Here is a 19,400-nt window from a genome sequence, read left to right on the forward strand (position 1 = left end):
TTAAAACCATGACTCTACCCTTAACATACGAATGAACACTGCCCTCATGATATGTCATGTTAGCATAAAACTCTTTGACCAACATAGGATAAATAGGTTTTTTGATGTCAAAAAGGTGATTCTAGTAAAAAAATTCCAAATTTTCAATATATGGAAAACCTTTCTTTTTCAAGTTTGGCAAATCAGCAAGAAAAGAGGGACACATGGTACGGTACTTAATAACTCCTTCATAAAAATCATTGTTCATGGCAGACCTAAATCTATAAGGATTATATCGGAGTGAGATGTCATGAAATGAGATTTATGAGCAAAAGGATCAATGTCTGGTTCTCTAACAGATTTTAGAGGGAGACGAGGTTTACCTCTTTGAGAACGCAAGGGAACCGACCTAGGTTTAGGCTGAGTTGACTCAGGAACTAGTTCTTCAGCTGTAAGGCGTTTGCCTTTGGATGAGCTTGGTTTCGAAGAACTGGGTTTTGAAGGAGGTTCCTTTGGTGGTAGTGTTGGCTTGGCAGAGGCAGGATATCTTGGTGTAGTCTTGGTCCGCGCCATAGGTCAGTGTGAGGAGGAGAGGTAGGAGGAGAAGGTGAAGGAGTCAAGGTCTAGTCTCTTGAATGAGTAGAGGCCTCGGTTTTGATGGAAGTTTGAGAACCTTTTCATGAGGAGGCTTTTGTGAAATGGTTTTCTTCCTCATTTGTTGGTTTCAAGTTTTTGAAGGAAGAGATGCTGTAAAGGTAGTGGAGGAAACCGAAGGGTTTGAGGAGTTAATGGAGGGAAAGAAGAAATATTGGTAACCGTATCCAAAAGAAAGTTTCTCAAACTATGCAACTGCATCACCTCTGATTTGACTTGAAGAGACTTGACATCATAAAAAAAAGATTTTATTTTATTTGAAAATAAAACAGGAAACTAATTTAAATAAAGAAATGAAATCTTTTTGGACTTAATGACAAAACAAAACAAAAAATAAACTAAAACACACAAGCCAACAAAAACAAACAAAAATTATGTAGCATTCATAATGGGCCCAGAGGTGGTTTGGATTAATGAAACACGTTGGTCCACCCATGATCTTATTTTGAGGTTAGCCCAGATAACTCTGCACTAGTAACAAGACCTGAGAACACTGATTGAAGGGTGTTCTTCATATGCTCAGAATTGTCTCATACCTGTTTATGAGACAAAAACTTCAACAAATACATCAGCAACTTTCAAACAAAGATTCATAGCTCAAAATCCCTAGACTAGTCCTAAGCATGTAGAATCTGTCCTCAGCTAGTGATTTTGTGAAAATGCCTGCTAATTGCTCCTCTGATTTAACAAATTGAATACTAATATCCCCCTTTTGAACATGTTCTCTTATTGAGTGAAATTTCAATTCAATATGCTTAGTCCTAGAATGCAAAACTGGATTTTTTGAAATATTAATGGCACTCATATTATCACACAACAAGGGAATATTTTCAGCATTTAATTGTAGTCAGCAAGCTGTGTTTTTAACTACATAAGCTGAGAACAACAAGAAGATGCAACTATATACTCAGCCTCAGCAGTGGATAAAGCCACTGTTGGCTGCTTCTTACTTGACCAAACATTCAAGGACTTTTCAAGAAAACAACATAAGCCTGATGTGCTCCTTTTATCAACTCTATCACCGGTAAATTCTGCATCACGATAACCAACTACAGATAAATTATCAATCTTAGGATACCAAAGACCAAAATTAAATGTGCCATGAATATATCCAATGATTCTCTTAACTGCAGAAAGGTGAGACTCTTTTGGTTTAGATTGGAATCTTGAACACATTCCAGCACTTTGCACAGTATCGGGTCTAGAGAAAGTTAAGTACATAGTGGAACCAATCATTCTTCTATACCTAGTCTCATCTACATCTTTCTCAGTTTCTCCCTCGTCTAATTCTGAATTAGAGTGCATGGGAATTCCCATGAGTTTGGCATTTTTCATACCAAATTTCTTAACTAGTTCCTTGGCATACTTCTCTTGATGAATAAAAATATCATTTTCAGTTTGTTTAATTTGTAGCCCAACAAAAAAATTAAGTTCACTCATCATACTCATGTCAAATTCACTTGCCATAAGTTTTCCAAATTCAGTACAAAGAGATTTATTGGCTGATCCAAACATGATGTCATAAACATATATTTGGACTAGAATAAAAGAATCATTAGAATTTTTGATAAAGAGGGTAGTGTCTGTGGTGCCTCTTTGAAAACCATTTTTCAAAAGAAAAGTGCTAAGTCTCTCATACCAAGCTCTAGGAGCTTGTCTCAAACTATAGAGAGCTTTTGATATTTTGAAAACATGGTTGAAAAATTCTTTATTTTCAAAACCTGGTGGCTGCTCCACATACACTTTCCTATCTATCACACCATTTAAGAATGCACATTTCACATCCATTTGTAATTTTACTTCCCCATCTAGCAACTCTAGGTTGGGGGGTAGGTCCTGGGGGGGAGGTTATAGACACCTTTCCATACTTTGTGATCTAGCCGCCAGCGGAACCACAAAGGACTATCGAAATTTATTTTTTTTTTGTCGATAAGCTCCAATTGCATCATAGGAATTACAAAAAAAGGGTTCTTTTTTTTCGTATATTTTTTAAATCAAAAATGAAGATTTGTGAACACTGTGGATATCATTTGAAAATGAGCAGTTCAGATAGAATCGAACTTTCGATTGATCCAGGTACTTGGAATCCTATAATTTAAAACCACAACGCAGCATAAGCTAAGAGGAGTCTTATGGCTTCCGTTCGGGCAACAGGGGAAAAGGATTAATCAAAGTCTATTCCTTCTTCTTGGTCATATCCTTGTGCCACTAGCCTTGCCTTGTTTCTTGCAATGCTACCATCCTCTCCTAGCTTGTTTCGAAAAATTCACTTGGTGCCGGTCACTTTCTTTCCATTCGGCCTTGGAACCAATATCCAAACTTGGTTCTTCTCAAATTCAAGAAGCTCATCTTCTATTGCCTTTACCCAAGAAGGGTCATTAAGAGTTTCTTTGACATTCTGAGGCTCCATTTGAGAGAGAAGGGCAATGTTTGTTTCTTCATTTGCCTTCTTAGTTGAAGACCGAGTTTTAACTCCATGAGAGACGTCCCCAATGACAAATTCCTCAGGATAATTCTTCAAGAATCTCCATTCACGAAGTCTGGTGGACTTGGAGGCAGATTCAGTTACTAAGGGATTCTGTGTACTACTGGTTTCAGGATCTCCTTTAGATTCATGAGACAAAATAGAATTGTCTCTTAAATTTTCAGCCACTGCAGTTTCTGGTTCAGCTTATCCAGAATTTTCATTTTCATGATTTTGTGCAGTTTCATCATCCTTTTGAGCTTGATTCCCTGCATCACAGTCTTCCAAAACACTTTGCACTAAGTTAGTATCACAAAATGTAACATGTATGGACTCCTCATAATCCTAGCATCTTGATCATAGACTCTGTATGCTTTGCTAGTTGTGGAATATCCTATAAATAAACACTCATATGCCTTTGAATCAAATTTTCTCAAATTGTCTTTGTTATTTAGAACAAAACATTTACATCCAAAGATTTGCAAGTAGTCCAAGTTTAGTGGGTAACCTTTCCAAAGTTCATAAAGGGTTTTCTTAAAAATTTCCTTGTGATAGTTCTATTCAAAATGTGGCAAGTTGTGTTAACCGCTTTAGCCCAAAGGAATTTTGGAACATTGCTTTCACAAAGTATAGCTCTTGTCATTTTTTGAATGCTTCTATTTCTTCTTTCTACAACACCATTTTGTTGTGGTGTCCTAGGACAAGAGAAGTTGTGAGATATTCCAAATTCCTAACAAAAGGATTCAAATAAGTGATTTTCAAATTCGGTTCCATGATCACTTCTTATAGAAGAGATCTTTAAATCCTTTTCATTTTTAATTTTTTTGCAAAAAATTTCAAAGGCCGAAAAGGCTTCATTTTTGTGTGCAAGAAATAAAACCCAACCAAACCTAGAATAGTCATCCACAATCACTAAACCATAATGTTTACCACCTAGGCTTTGAGTTCTTCTTGGACCAAATAAATCAATGTGTAGCAATTCAAGTGATCTTTTAGTAGAGATGTCTTCCTTTGGTTTAAATGAACTTTTTGTTTGTTTTTCCATTTGGCAAATATTACAAGTGATGTCTTTGTCAAACCTTATCAAAGAAAGACCACTTACTAACCCTTTCTTTACAAGTTTATTTATTTGAAACATACTTGCATGGCCCAATCTCTTATGCATAGCCACTTTTCAGATTCTTTAGAATGAAAACAAGCTACATTTTGATCCTTTAGTTCATCAAGGGTAAGTCCATACACATTATTACAACGCTTGGCAACAAAAAGCACTTCATTGGTCTTTTCATTTACAACACAGCATTCAAGTCTTTTGAAAGTCACTAAATATCCTAAGTTACACAGCTGACTTATACTCAAAAGATTGTGCTTCAAACCACTTACCAAAAAGACGTCATCAATGAAAGTTGAGTGATTATTACCTACTTTTCCAACAGTAACTATTTTACCTTTTCCATCATCTCTAAAGGTCACAAAACATCCATCATACTTGTTTAGTTTGATGAAGTAAGTTGACCTTCCAGTCATGTGCCTTGAGCATCCACTATCCAAGTACCACATATCCTTTTTGTTCTTGGATGCTAGGCAAATCTGCATGAAAAACTTCAAGTAACCTTAGGTATCCAAATTAATTTGGATCCTTTGAAGTTAATCCATCTTGGTTGCCTAAGTGCATTAAAATCACACACAACATTGTAAATTTGGTTTCCTACAATTCTTTTTTCAATGAAGCATTGGGACTATGAGTGACTAAATTTCTTACAATTAAAACAATAATTTTCTGATGCATATTTCTGAAACTGAGATGATTTATTATGCTGGAAATGATTAAAGGACTGAAATTCTCTGGTTTTTGGAAGAAGTGCTCTTTTGACAAACTGATTTTTGTTATAATTATTCCTCTTTGCAAAAGTATTTCCACCATAATTTTTGAAACTTTAGGATTCTTTGAATATGAGGTTTTGTTGTAAAATGGTAGTTGTATCCAAACCTGGCCTATTTGATGTAGGTTCGGTCCTTGATAGTGGCTCAGTTTCACTTGTGTAAACTTCATCAAATTTCTCCTCAAGTGTGGAAATATATCCAATACCAGATTTGTTAGATGTAGATTTTGTATTTGATGAAGAAGCCACAAATTTCATAGAGAAATCATTAAAAATTGCATTTTTCTTGGTTACGTAACATAAACCAGATTTTTCAAATAATGGTCTTTGACTTGCAAGTAATTTGTCCAAGTTACTAGAAGTTTGAGCAAATTTCGCTAAGTCACCATTTAGCCTCTTAACCATTTCATTTAGTCTCTCATTTTCAGTAATAAGTTCATGAGAAGGATCCACAATGTGCTTTCCTTTTAATTTTTCAAGTTCAGATTTTAGAAATTTGTTTTTTTCAATAATATCCAAAGCACATTTAGTTTCCTTCACCTTTTCTCTAAAAAAATCATTTTCAGCTTTTAATACATTTTTTTCAGATCTGCATTTATTGTACTTATCCAACAGTTTTGAGGTGTTCAGTGTAAGACCATCAATTATTGCATGTAAATCATCTATAGACAAATCATAGTAATTTACCCCCATCAAGATGATTATTTCCAGCCATGAAACAGATTTTATCTTCACCTTCAGAATCTTCTTCCTCATTTGAGTCGTTCTCAAGATCTTCCCAAGCTGCCATGAGCACTCTCTTCTTTTATTTCTTCCCTTTGTCCTCCTTCTTGAGCTTCAGACAGTTTAGCTTGAAATGTCCAGCCTCCTTGCAATGATGACAAGTCACCTTGCTCAAGTCCATCTTATGTTCCTTTGAGCTTGAACCCTTATACTTGTCCTTGTTCTTCATCATCCTTCTAAATCTCCTAAGAAAAAACATAAGCTCGTCATCTGAAATATCATCACTAGACTCACTCTCTTTTGATTCTATTTTTGACTTAAGGGCTATTCCCTTTTTCTTTGAGTTCGAGTTTGTGTGTGTGGTTCATAGAGAAGGAGTTTTCCTTTCAGCTCATCATAGGTTATAGGGCTTAGGTTATTGCTCTCGACTAGGACAGTGGCAGTGGTTTCCTATTCTTTTGTGAGCTTCTAAGGAGTTTTCTCACTAGGGTTTGTTTTGAATAGTTTGTACACATAGCATCAAGGTTGTTGATTATAATTGAGAATCTCTCAAACACTTCATCAATGCTTTTTTCATCCTTCATATTAAACATCTCGTACTATTTTCGCAGCATATCAATCCTCGTTTCTTTGACCTGTTTAGTGCCTTAGTGTGTAACCTGGAGTTTTTTCCAGATTTCTTTGGCTGTCTTGCATTTAGACACCTTTCGGTACTCTTCAAAGCTGATAACACAGTGAAGAAGGTTGATGGCTTTAGCATTTAGCTCCATCTTCTTCTTGTCATCTTCATTCCGTTCAGCATCTTCTTTTGGAGTCACCACTCCATCAGCACTTGTTTTTGTTGGAATCTTGGGACCACTCACAACAATCTTCCATATGTTGTAGTCAATGAATTGGATGAAGATTCTTATCCTCTCTTTCCAGTAGGCATAGTTCTCCCCGTTGAAGAAAGGAGGCTTGTTGTTTGACTGGCCTTCAATTAGAGTGTAGGCAACTATGGTTGTGCCCAAGTTGTTCGCCATTGGATCTTTGCTCCAAGCGGTGAAGCTTGATTCTTGAGACCTTAGCTCCTGCTACCAACTGAAGGTTGTAAAAGGCTTAGAGAAGGGGGGATTGAATTTATGACCTTCTTTTATGTTACTGAAATAACCCTTTAAAACAAACTTTCAATTTTGATTCTGGTTGAACTCAGCAGCGAAAAATTTATGAGACAATTTATTTTTATCTTATGAATATCAGAAAACAGAACAAAGCAGGGAAGTGAGAAGCTGACACCATCATGTATCCTGATTTAGTTGCCTTGTACAATGCAACCTACATCCAGTCTCCACCACAACAGTGGTGAAATTTTTACTATAGTTAAAGTATTACATACACCAATTCCACAGGGTTAACTCAATCCTTTTACTCTCAAGTTCTAACCTAACTTGGCTTGGTCACTTTAGTGCTCACCCAACTAAGAAAGGAGTACCTCACATGTACAAGATACAAGACACAGACTTAACCTAAAGAAATCTGAAATAACTCTAGGCTTTCTCTCAAGTGTATCACTCAGCCTCTTTTCACTCATTGGCTTTTACTTGAGCTCACTCATTATGTCTTTTCACTCAAGAAATTATGAAAAGATAAAAATTAAAAAGAAAATTACAATCTACAAAACATAAAGGAGATTAACTCTTCAACAGCCTCTTTGCTATGTGATAAACCAGATTTGCTAGCCTCTGATTCAGTTCTTCATTTTGGCGTAATTCTCCTTTGACTAGGAAGTACTGTCTAAGTAGATGAACTTCTTCAGAGAACTCTTCTCAGAACATATACCTCAAGAACACTGGTTATATCTCCTTGGCTTCTGAATGATCAAAGCTCTTCTTTTGTATCTCCTTGCATGTTGCTGAGTTGCTGTCTCCTAGGTCAACTCTCGAGCTTTGAGCTTCACCAACCCACCATCTCACTTTTTTCCATTAATCCTCAAAATAGAAACTTTGGTTCTGATCTTCTCTTGTTGACCGAAAGCCACATATCAATAGAAACAGATATCTTCAATAGTAAATCCAGATCTTGGCCATTGAAAAACTACTTGGTCTCTAAGAAATAATTTTAACCGTAGATACACAGCAGTGTAGAACAGAAATCAACTTTTTCATGTATCCCAAGATGGATTGGCAGAGAGTTGAAGATGAAGAGAAGAAAATGAGATGCATGTAGAAGGAAATAAAATCACTTTTAGCTTCTGACCTCTTCTTGATACAGATTGATGTGGATGATTAGACTTCACCCTTTCTTGTTTAACCTTCTCTTTCTTGCTTCTTTGGTGAACAACTTAGGGACTAAGCATTCTCTCTCTCTTTCTGATTTCTGACCAAGATGAAAAGTGAACGTTGCTTTTGGTGAAAGCAAATGAGAGGGATCAACTTGGAGTGATGGATACGGGTTGGATTGGTTTTGATTCATGTAACCCGTTTGATTTTCTTGGCCCATCTAACTTCATTTCTTTGATTTCTTTGGGCTGTTGTTGTTTTTGTAGCCTACTAGCCTTGTTTATATTTTCCATTCAATTTGGGCTGCTGCTTTGTATATCAATTTTGGCCTGCATCACTAAACTAAAATAATCAAAACTATTTGGTAATTAACTCAATAATCTAATGTTTGTCATCATCAATTATATTAGTTAATTTCTTAACTCAACAAATAACATATACCGTGATATACGTGCATAATAAACTATGCAGTATGCATTAGAATGAGGTATATGATTTCAATGAGAGTATATACTTAGGGTAATTGGTTAAGACGTTGGGGTTTAGCATATTTAGCAACATGGGTCATTTATGGTTTCAACTAAGTCCACATACATAAGAGCTACTTTGACCTTTGGACAAGAGAGTCATTTTCATTATTTTTGTGCCAAAGTTATTAGACTAAATTGGCATTAAAACTCAAAATGCCAAAAATCTAACTACTAGAGCCCAAAGCCTATGGCCCAGTAACACAAACACTCAATCCTGCCCAAACTATTACCTAATCTAAATATTTTATTTATTCTAATTAACAAATTTAACACAAACGAATAACAAAATCACGGAGACGCTCCTTTACTGTGACCGCATATTCACAACCACGTGTCGCATTTCAACAGCAACACATACAGTCCGCATGAGATGATGACTATTGCGGTAGGTATCACAGAACTTTTCTTATAATTTGTCTCTTTTATATATATATATATATATATATATATATATATATATATATATATATATATATATATGAATAAATTGAGTTTACCCAAATTTAAATTTAGCTTATTTAATATATTAAATAATTATAATAATATAATAACATTAAAAAAATAACATATTAAATTTTTTACAAAATTAAAAAAGTTATATATTTTATTCTTGGATTTAACAAAATATATTTTTAATAAATTATAGGGCAAAAAACCCAAATGAGCTTAGGGGAGCTCATTATAACCGAAATCAGCCAAATCAAAATATGATACCTCAATCCACCAGAAGCAAATTTTATATAATTCGAATCAATAGAATTCGAATTAAGTTTGCAAGTAATTCGAATTGACTGGAGACGAATTACTTTGATGATATATAGCAACGTAATTCGAGTCAATAAGGTACGAATTATGCTGCAAATTTTCTTAGTAATTCAAGACGACTCAGTTCGAATTAGGATTGTGTAGTTCGAATTAAATAAATTCGAATTAGTGGGAGGATTGCACTCGAGTGGGGTTTGAATCAAATTGATTCGAATTAGTTGAAGTTGGTGAAACAAAGTAATTCGAATCTACTTGATTCGAATTATAAGGAGTTCGGCTATATAAGGAGTTCGAACCAAGTTCATTCGAATCACTTTCTCATTCCCATACCCCACCAAATCCTAGAGAAAACGACCAACATTCGGTCCAAGTAAGACCGGAGCAGCATATTCAGGCGACGGGGGACGATCCTGGGAGGCTTTATCGTTTGGATGGAGTTGCTCATATCGCCGGGGTGATCAATGACGAGGTTAGTGGTTTATGATGTTGCGCTGTTGATAGTATTTTTTGTTAGTGGTTTATGGTAGTGGTTGATGACAGCGGTTTATGATAGTACTATTTGTCCATGTGTTATGATAGTAGTTTAGTGATAGTGGTATTTGTTAATGGTTTTTGATAATGGTTTATGTTATTGTTAGTGGTTTAGGATAGTGGTTTAGGATAGTGGTTGAGGATAGTGGTTTAGGCAAGTGGTTTTTGTTAACGGTTTTTTATAGCGGTTTATGTTAGTGTTAGCGGTTTAGGATAGTGGTGTAGGCAAATGGTTTTTGTTAATGGTTTTTTATAGCGGTTTATGTGAGCATTAGCGGTTTAGGATAGTGGTTCAGGCCAGTGGTTTCGGTTAGCGATTTTTGCTATTGGTTCTTGTTAGCGGTTTTTTTAATGGGATTGGAGAGTGGTTTTAGTGACGATTTGTGGTTTTGGTTAGTGGTTTATGACAGAGGTCTCTGTTAGCGGTTTTCGTTAACGGTTTTACTTGTTAGTGATTGTTGTAATTGTTTATGGTTTTTGCACGTGGTTTACGTTCATTGTTTGTTTATACAATGTTGAACGTTGGTTTACTATATGTTGCGTTGTACGATTTATTTTTTAGTTCTTTATGAAGTAAATTGTATATGCTAGTGCTTTGTGCATCTGTTCTAATTATGCGGTTTATCTACTGCCCAGCCTCGGCGTTGCATATCCAGCGTTAGGCGGCAGCAGGGGATGCGTCTTGATGAGAGGTACGTTCCGTACTTGCAGATGGCCGGATTGTACCTTCTTGCGAGAGTGAACGACAGATGGTTTCGACTAGACGAGCCCCTAGTTAGCGCATTCGTCGAGAGGTGGCGGCCTGAGACGCACACCTTCCACATGCCTTTCGGAGAGTGCACCATCACGCTTTAGGACGTCGCATACCAGCTGGGGTTGCCAGTGGACGGACATTACGTCAGTGGTTGCCTGATAGACTTCCACTTTTACATTGAGGGTGGGAGGCCAGCTTGGCAGTGATTCCATGAGTTGCTCGGTGTTTTACCTCCCGAGAACCTAGTTCAGAAATTCGCAGTGAACTACACCTGGTTCCAGGAGACATTTGGAGAGTGTCCCGACGGGGCTGATGAGGAGACAGTTAAGCGCTTTGCCCGTGCCTATATCATGATGTTATTGGGCACGCAGCTGTTTGCCGACAAGTCCGGCAACCGTATCCACATCAGATGGCTACCCTATGTTGCTCGGCTTGAGGAGATGGATGGCTACAGTTGGGGGTCGGCGGCCCTAGCATGGTTGTACCGGTGCATGTGCCGGGTCGCCAATAGACATGTCGTGAAGTTAGCTGGGCCTTTACAGTTACTGCAGTCTTGGATCTTCTGGAGGTTTCCTACTTTTAGGCCTACTGGGTATGATGCGTTTAGCTGGCCTCTTGCCTCGAGGTACCGATATTGTTTTGTATTATGTATGCCTGTTGTATATATTTTCGATTATGCTAGCAGCTTCATGCATTGTACAGTGACTCATTAATGCGTTAAAATGTTTAACTTCTTATGCAGATGGTCTGGTTACAATCCTGGAATTAGCAACAAGGGACCCCGCGTACAGATGGCTCGCCTGAAGATCGACTTGTTACAGCCTCGGGATGTAAGTACGCTGAGCCGATATATATATCCACCTGTTCTTTCAGTTTATATTTTCTGTCAGAAGTATAAAATTGCGTTTATTTGGTTTTTTTACAGTTCATATGGATGCCCTATAGCGCACTCGACGTCATCCAGGTTGTCCATCCGGAGGTCCTGGAGCCTCGGCATATGATGTTATGGCAGTGTGTGACGTCCCTGATTTACTTTGCGGTTGTCGAGTGGCATCAGGTTGATAGAGTGTTACCGCAGTTTGGTGGCGTTCAGCCCCCACCGCGACCCGCCCTGAACATCGACTTCTTGATGTCGAAGGACGGGAGAGGAGGTGACCGTTGGTTCCCGTCGCACTTACTTGACTGGCATCTTCACTGGCAGGAGCGTGCAGACCACATTTTACAGTTCGACATCGTGCCCGATCCCGGCACCTCCCATGAGTTCCTGACATGGTGGCATCAGCACGGAAAGAGGTTCCTTTCACCGGAGATGCTCTTGGGGGATCCGAGAGGTATTCCTATTTCGGAGGAGGCTACACAGAGGGGTGCAGGCCGAGTTCCAGAGATGGATCGAGTCGATGATGTTCCTGACAGACGTCGTATTGAGAGGAGAGCTCGAGTCGGAACACGTCGTAGCCAGCGTGAGGTAGATTGGTTGGAGCAAGCTATGGATGACGTCGACGACGCAGTCAAGGGTGGTGGGAGACGACGTGGTCGTGGAGGCAGGAGGAGAGGGGCTGCGCCTAGAGAGGCTACCCATCAGCCTGGGGGGGATGCAGTTGGAGGGGGTGATGCGGCGGGGGTTGATAGGCCCCATCAGGGTTCTGGTATGGTTCTGGTATGGGGGATCCCACGAGCCACGCTGACGCTGGGGGTGTTGGTGGTTCTCTTGGAGATTATTTTGTCGTTGTTCCCGGTGACGATCAGACCCTTCAAGAGAGTACTCCATGGGTGAGTCCGGGCTCCATGTTTCTAGACTTCCTTACTAGCGATGGCGTTGTTGCCGAGTTCGGTGGACCACATTTCCTTGAGGATATCAGGACCATCATGCAGGAGGATGAGGCTGCACCAGGACGGGTTCACACGTCAGGGCCACAGGCACCGCTAGGTGTAGGTCTGAACGAGCCACCCACGGTGCCTCCTGTGCATACCTTTGCCCTTGGTGGGACACCTGCATCGGCCCAGACTATGGGGTCACATTCAGTTGCCGACCCGTCATCATCCAGACCCGTGCATGTTCCGCCCATGACCCCAACAGACGTAGTTCCAGATGACAGCGATGACTCGATTGAGGATGAGGAGCCACTTATACATAGGGGTTACAGGACACGGGTGCCACGCCGATGTGGCACGGGGTCGCACCTATTTAGATGATTTATGGATAGTGGTGTATGTCGTGTTATTATGTTTATATTATGTACCTTCTTTGTTGGTTATCAGTGTTATGTTATGTACTTTGATGTTATGTTATGTACTTTGATGTTATGTTATGTTATGTACTTTGATGTTACGTACTTTGATGTTATGTTATGTACTTTGATGTTATGTTACATATTATCAGTCATCCCATCAGATAGTGTAGTTTGTTTTAGTCACTAAATTCCAAAATTAGAAAAACATTCAACATACATATGTGGTATGAATTACAAGTTTCAACACTTATAGAATACAACTTAGTTCCACGTAGAACAATGGTTGCTAACTGAAATAAAATGCATCTGCTGATATAGTAAGAAATAAAAACAGACAAACCAAATCTCCTATTAATTCCAAGCATTCCCGCTGGGTCCTGCGGCTTGTGGACAACTACGACGGGTGTGTCCTGGCTGCCTGCAGAGGCCACATCTCTTTGGCCGGTTCGGATCTGCATTATCCATGTTGGTGCGAATGCGTGTGGACCTTGGACGACCCTCCCTCGCACGCCTCATGTTCGGATCCGGTATAACGGTAGGCCCGGCATATGGTGGCCAGAAACCCTCTGGAATGGGAGGTGTAAATCCCATCTGATAGACACCGAAAATGGAACTAAAGCGATAGACCTGGTGGACGTAAAGCTGCCATGTAAGACGTGAATAAGCACAGCAGGCTAGTGCGTGAGGACACGCAAAATAAAGTGCTTGGAAGTATCCACAATCACAAGTCTTGAACCCTAATGAGACCCTGTATGTACCAAGTGAGAATGAACCTGTCGGAGTCGTCTCAGCCACGGTGTACTCCGAGTTATCCCTGTCATAAACAGTCACCGTGAAGCACCTGGCTGTCTTCAGGTTGGCCTCGATACACTTTACTAGGTATTGACTGAATTGTTGTCCAGTACCCATTTGAGCCTCGGCCTCCCTACCCTTACGGACAAATAGCTCAGCCAGCCTTCCGTATGTGGCCTTCACCAGCGAGCAAACAGGGAGGTTTCTTACCCCCTTCAGGATTGAATTGACACACTCCGAAATATTGGTCGTCATGTGCCCGAATCTCCGACCCTCATCACAGTACTGTGTCCACAACGAGTACTCAATTCGGTTCGCCCAGTCACACATTGCCGGATTCTCAGAACGCAGGATGTTGAACCAGTAGTCAAACTCCACCTCGGTCTTCGCATATGCGGCGTTCACAAGAAGCCTCCGGGCATCTTTGCCCTTGAAGGTGAGGGCGAAATTCGCTGCAACGTGTCGAATACAGAATGTCCGGTATACAGACGGAGGTAGCCATCCCCCATCAGGTGCCTCAAGTGCTGCCTTGATGCCGTTATGCCTATCTGAAATAACTAACAGACCTGGCTGAGGTGTCACGTGCTGACGGAGGTGGGAGAGAAAGAAGGACCATGACTCAGCATTCTCACCCTCAACTAGTGCGAATGCCACAGGGAGTATGTTGGAATTCCCGTCCTGTGCAATCGCCACAAGCAACGTTCCCCCATACTTGCCATATAGATGGGTGCCGTCAATACTCACCAACGGCTTGCAATGACGAAATGCTTCGATACGAGGGGGAAAAGTCCAGAACATCCTATGAAAATAAGCTTGAGACTCATCCACCTGTCCACCAACTCGAACAGGGCAGGTCTTGAGGACTGCTACAGTGCCAGCCATAGTTAACTGAACTCCTAAGACCCACTGAGGGAGCTCGTTGTACGACTCATCCCAGTCCCCGTAGATGATTGCTACCGCCTTCTGCTTCGCCATCCACACCCTCCGGTATGTAGGCCTGAAGTCAAAGTGTGCTGCCGTTGCATTTAGAAGCACCTTGATGTTGACGGATGCGTCAGCCCTAACCATTGGCATGATGAATGTCGCTATCACGTGGTAGTCCAAGCTCCTATGGTCGCTGGAGATGGAGGTGGCGAGACAGGTATGCGGCCCGTTGTACCGCTTGACTTCCCAGATACCCTTGCGCTGTCGGAGGCTCAGCCTAATCAACCATGTGCACCCATTCTCAAATTCAGAACACTTTTCCACGTACCGGCGATAGTCAGACTCAACCACCTTGTACTGTACCCCTCGGCGGATGCTGTACGTCTTGACACTCAACAACGCCTCATCTTTATCCTGGAATTATTGACCAACTTGGAACTCTGTCATACCGGCAGACCCGTCGGTATCTCTAGCGCCAAATCCAGCTAGCTGCCCAAGATGTTCGTCCTGCCTCATGGCATCCAGATCCAAAGATGAAAAATGGGGTGGGTACTGATTTGTGCCAGAACTAGAACCACCAGTAGGCCTTATCGGATCACTCGCTCCAACATCATCGCCGCTTTCATCAGCGATAATATCCGGCTCGACTTCATCATCATCTGGATCATCACACAATCCCTCGCCAACACCAGCCGGTGGAGGACACTGTACTTCAGTCGGATGATGTTCATCATATCCAACCTTGTCTCCAACATTGCCGGTGAGATCAACAGCAAACGATGGAGAGGCGGCAGGCTGGACCGCTGCCTCATACACTGGAACGGAGGAAGAAGCAACCGCAGGTCTCGAGCTCGAACCGGCCGCCGTGGCTATAGTGTTGGCATTCCGGTTCGACCCAGCAGAGCTAGATACCACGTCGACGAACTTAGCCAACAGCTCCGGTGTCCTCACCTCCGGAAACTGCCTACGAGAAAGAAACATGACATGCAAGTCCTCATCACTCCCGATCGTGAAACAATCATACTTCACCGTATCGTGGAGCACCGTGATTGGAATGCGATAGAAAAACTTCTTAACTCTCTTCACTCCTTCCAGACCAAGTTTGCCAAGCACAGAGCTCACGAGACCATCGTAACTGGTCGCGGGGCTCACGATAATACATAGAGGATCCTTATCCGTGAACTTCACCCCAGACCGAGTTTTTCTCTTAATCGATCCTCTGTGGTGTACCAGCACTAGAAAACTATCCTCACTAGCCATCTCACCTCTTTGTTCACAGCAACATGATTTCAAACATATATATAGAAAACGGCTCCAAACTAATTCGAATCAACTTCATTCGCACCATATATATATAATTCGAATCAATTACATTCGAATTACCCAGTGTGAATAATTCGAGTCTATATGTTTCGAAATATGAACTTCTTCACCTAAACCTACTAATTCGAATTAACATACTTCGATTTATGCTTTGGTAGTTCGAATCATATTGATTCGAATTACTCGTGATTTTTCATGCGTAATTCGTGACAAATCAATTCGAATTACGTGTGAGTGTGCATGCATAATTCGGGACAATTTAATTCGAACTACGTGCTTACATTGTCGAATACTAATTCGAATTTTATCAATTCGAATTATGTGTAAGGCTAATTCGAATCTTATTGATTCAAATTATATAAATATCTGATCTGGTGGATTGTCGTAGCAAAGTTTCATTTAGCGGATTTGCGTAAAATTGAGCTAGTCTTGGCTCATTTGCGTTTTTTGCCCTAAATTATATATGATAAAAAATATTTTGTAAAAGATATTTGTATACCAATTTCTCATATATATATATATAAGTTTTGTCGAGTTAGAGAATCAAAAATTTAACCAGATAAAAAAATATTTGAAAATAATAAAAAATAAAAAATGATCTTATTATAACTATATAATTATAAATATTATATATATGAAACTATATAAATGTTAAATTTAAAAAATAATTTTAAATTATTATTTACTTAATATTACAACAAAATAAATATGAATAAGAAAGATTAGAGGAGAGAGTCATGAGATAGCATATATATTAAGAGTATAAAAAATTAAAGAATATATATCAATTCTATATTAGTCACTATTACATTTACACATATAATACATATACATGGTTGATACATATTATTTATTCAGTTTTTTTAAAAAAAATAAAAAGTAACATTTTCATGTATTATATATACTATTTTAAATAAACTTTATGTAGATAAATATTTGATAAAAAATTATATTATATAATAATATTTTTAACAAAAATAGTTAGTTAAATATTGAATATAATAATCTAACTTTTTATTAAGTAATATAAAATAAATTTAATTATTTTATATTTTTATGTTGTAGTTTAAAATATTATTTTAATATAATTTTTAAATATTATAAAAAAAATTTTGCATAATAATTAATTTTAATGAATAAAAAATATTTATATGTTTTATATTTTTAATTACGTAAATATGATTAGTTTAGTTCTTACTAATATAAGTAAATATATAATGTGATAGGCATGCATTTAGAATTATATTATTTATTCTATTTTTCTAAAAAGAATCAAAAAAATAAAAAATTAATATTTTCATGTATTATATATAATATTTTAAAAATATTTTCATGAAAAATTATATTATATAATAATATGTTTAACAAAAGTAGTTAATTAATAAATTTTGAATATAATATTTTAATTATTTGTTAAGTAATATAAAATAAAATTTGAATTATTTTATATTTTTATATTACAGTTTAAAATATTATTTTAATATAATTTTCGATATTATAAAATTTTTTTGCATAATAATTAATTTTAATGAATAAAAATACTCATATATTTTGTATTTATATATTTTATATTTAATTATTTAAAATAAAAGATTCTGTTACTATTTAAAATATTGTGTATTAAAGTATTGTCATTTAAGGCATTTAATTATGTACTAGAATATTCTATATTTATTAGAGTCCATCAATACTCTTCTTTTATATTAACCTTTGATTTTCATCTAATATAATCTAATGGTCTATATAAATGTGGCATATTCAATAAGCATATAATTGCCGTGCTCATTTTAGACATACCCAATTTTAGACATACCCTATATTATATAATGGAATCCGTTCACGAGTCAATAAGTTGAGCTTACTCAAGTTCAAACTCAACTCATTTAATATATGAGTTTAAATTCAGGCTCGAGTTTAACTTACAAACTCAGCTTATCGAATTATTAACGAATTGAATTTGAGTTAGCTCACAACTATAGAAGTCAAAATAATACCTAAATTGAAACCTACTAAACTTTAATTTTTTACAAACTAAAATTGATATTACAAAAAATTCAAGAATAAATTAATTTCTCAAAATTTTTTGAGAGGCAAATTAATGCTATAATTTTTAAGGAAAAACAACCATTTGTACCCATGAACTTTACGAACGCTGACAAAAGTACCCATTAAAGAAGGAAACTAATGTTGTATCCATCAAAGATGGATTCCGTACGACAAAAGTAACCAAATTCTAAATTTATGTTGACTTTTTAATAAAATTTCAGAATTACCCCCACCATTATCTTCAACCCCTCTTCTCTTCTTTTTCAAATCTCAAACATCTCTCTTGCCTAAAAACCCTAATCTCAATACCTAAAAAATCCCAAATTACTATTTTCTTAACCCTAATCTCAATACCCCTTTTAGCAAATTTTAATCTTCTCTTTATTCTTATGAGAAATGGCCTGGCGTAATTGTAATGTTCCGGCGTTGAGGATGTACCTTGTATGGCCTTCACGATTTGCATTAATCCCAGCCTATCCATAACCATAACCATAAGAGTGAGGAGTCAGCACTGAATTGGAAAGAGGAAAAGAGTATTAGTATAGTTGGTGACCTCAGCAATGAGAACGGGAGTGTCAAAATCAGGCTCTCCGGCGGCCATGCGAATAATGGGGACACCAACTTGAACCAGTGCGTTTGCTTGGTCGCTTATGGCCACAGTCCTTGAAGGCTTCACGGCGTCGACTCGTGGGCTCAATGAGTCATCAACCCCATGGCCGCTGCGCTACTTTGCTTCTTCTCCATGTGGATGGACCTGGAATGGGAATTAACAAAATGTATACGACATGTGTTGGCCACTTTGAAGAGAAGATTGAAATTTGCTGAAATGGATATTGAGATTAGGGTTAAGAAAATGGTAATTTGGGGTTTTTAGGTATTGAGATTAGGGATTTTAGGCAATGGAGGTGTTTGAGATTTGGGAAAAAAGAGAGTGGTGGGGTAATTCTGAAATTTTATTAAAAAGTCAACATAAATTTAGAATTTGGGTACTTTTGTCGTACGGAATCCATATTTGATGGATACAACATTAGTTTCCTTCTTCAATGGGTACTTTTGTCAGCATTCGTAAAGTTTATGGATACAAATGGTTGTTTTTCCAATTTTTAAATTCGAATTAGCATCCTGTAACTTTTTTGACAGTTAATTTAACTCACAAATAATAACCTAATTAACAAATCTATATATAATTTATAAAAATATTAAATCATATTTATAATTTTAAAACAATTTTCTGTACAGCACAAGAGAAAATAAAATTAGTTGCTATCAAATATCCGTTTCTTTAAATATAATTTAGGAAAAATCTAGGAGTTAGCATTTTTTTAACAATTTGGTCAGCATTTAATCATAAAAAAGGTGAGTGATCTCTTATTATTAAATATAATTTCATATTATTAAAAATATTATTAATGACCAATTAATAATTATAAAACTTAAAAATTACTGACTTTTTAGCACTGCTCTATAATTTATTAATAATTATAATTTTATATATCTTATCTTATCCTTAACTATAAATAGCCTTTTAGTTTAGGTGTTTTAT

The 19,400-nt window shown here is 37.7% G+C and overlaps 2 protein-coding genes across 2 annotated transcripts; both read right to left on the reverse strand.

Moving 5' to 3' along the window:
• Positions 1–1,152: 1,152 nt before the first annotated feature.
• LOC140184859 (secreted RxLR effector protein 161-like) lies at positions 1,153–1,950 on the reverse strand. Its single transcript, XM_072238049.1, has 2 exons — positions 1,584–1,950; positions 1,153–1,169 (listed from the first exon to the last, which is right to left on the reverse strand). Exons 1-2 carry the CDS (start codon positions 1,948–1,950, stop codon positions 1,153–1,155), a joined length of 384 nt encoding a protein of 127 aa, XP_072094150.1.
• Positions 1,951–13,123: 11,173 nt separating this feature from the next.
• LOC112803348 (uncharacterized) lies at positions 13,124–15,469 on the reverse strand. The gene is made up of 3 exons (XM_025846846.1): positions 14,921–15,469; positions 14,309–14,872; positions 13,124–14,242 (listed from the first exon to the last, which is right to left on the reverse strand). The coding sequence occupies exons 1-3, from the start codon at positions 15,467–15,469 to the stop codon at positions 13,124–13,126; spliced, it is 2,232 nt and encodes a 743-aa protein (XP_025702631.1).
• Positions 15,470–19,400: the final 3,931 nt, after the last annotated feature.

Source organism: Arachis hypogaea, chromosome 5 (assembly GCF_003086295.3).
Source record: "Arachis hypogaea cultivar Tifrunner chromosome 5, arahy.Tifrunner.gnm2.J5K5, whole genome shotgun sequence".
Lineage (NCBI taxonomy): Eukaryota > Viridiplantae > Streptophyta > Magnoliopsida > Fabales > Fabaceae > Arachis > Arachis hypogaea.

What these genes read in the sequence shown, in the direction of transcription:
- LOC140184859 (XM_072238049.1), bottom strand. Translation starts at nt 1,950, where the DNA reads ATGGGAATTCCCATGCACTCTAATTCAGAATTAGACGAGGGAGAAACT.
- LOC112803348 (XM_025846846.1), bottom strand. Translation starts at nt 15,469, where the DNA reads ATGTTTCTTTCTCGTAGGCAGTTTCCGGAGGTGAGGACACCGGAGCTG. An exon ending in CCGGTATGACAGAGTTCCAA is followed by an intron (nt 14,873 to 14,920) that starts GTTGGTCAATAA and finishes TTGAGTGTCAAG; the next exon opens with ACGTACAGCATCCGCCGAGG. An exon ending in TTCGTCATTGCAAGCCGTTG is followed by an intron (nt 14,243 to 14,308) that starts GTGAGTATTGAC and finishes GCGATTGCACAG; the next exon opens with GACGGGAATTCCAACATACT.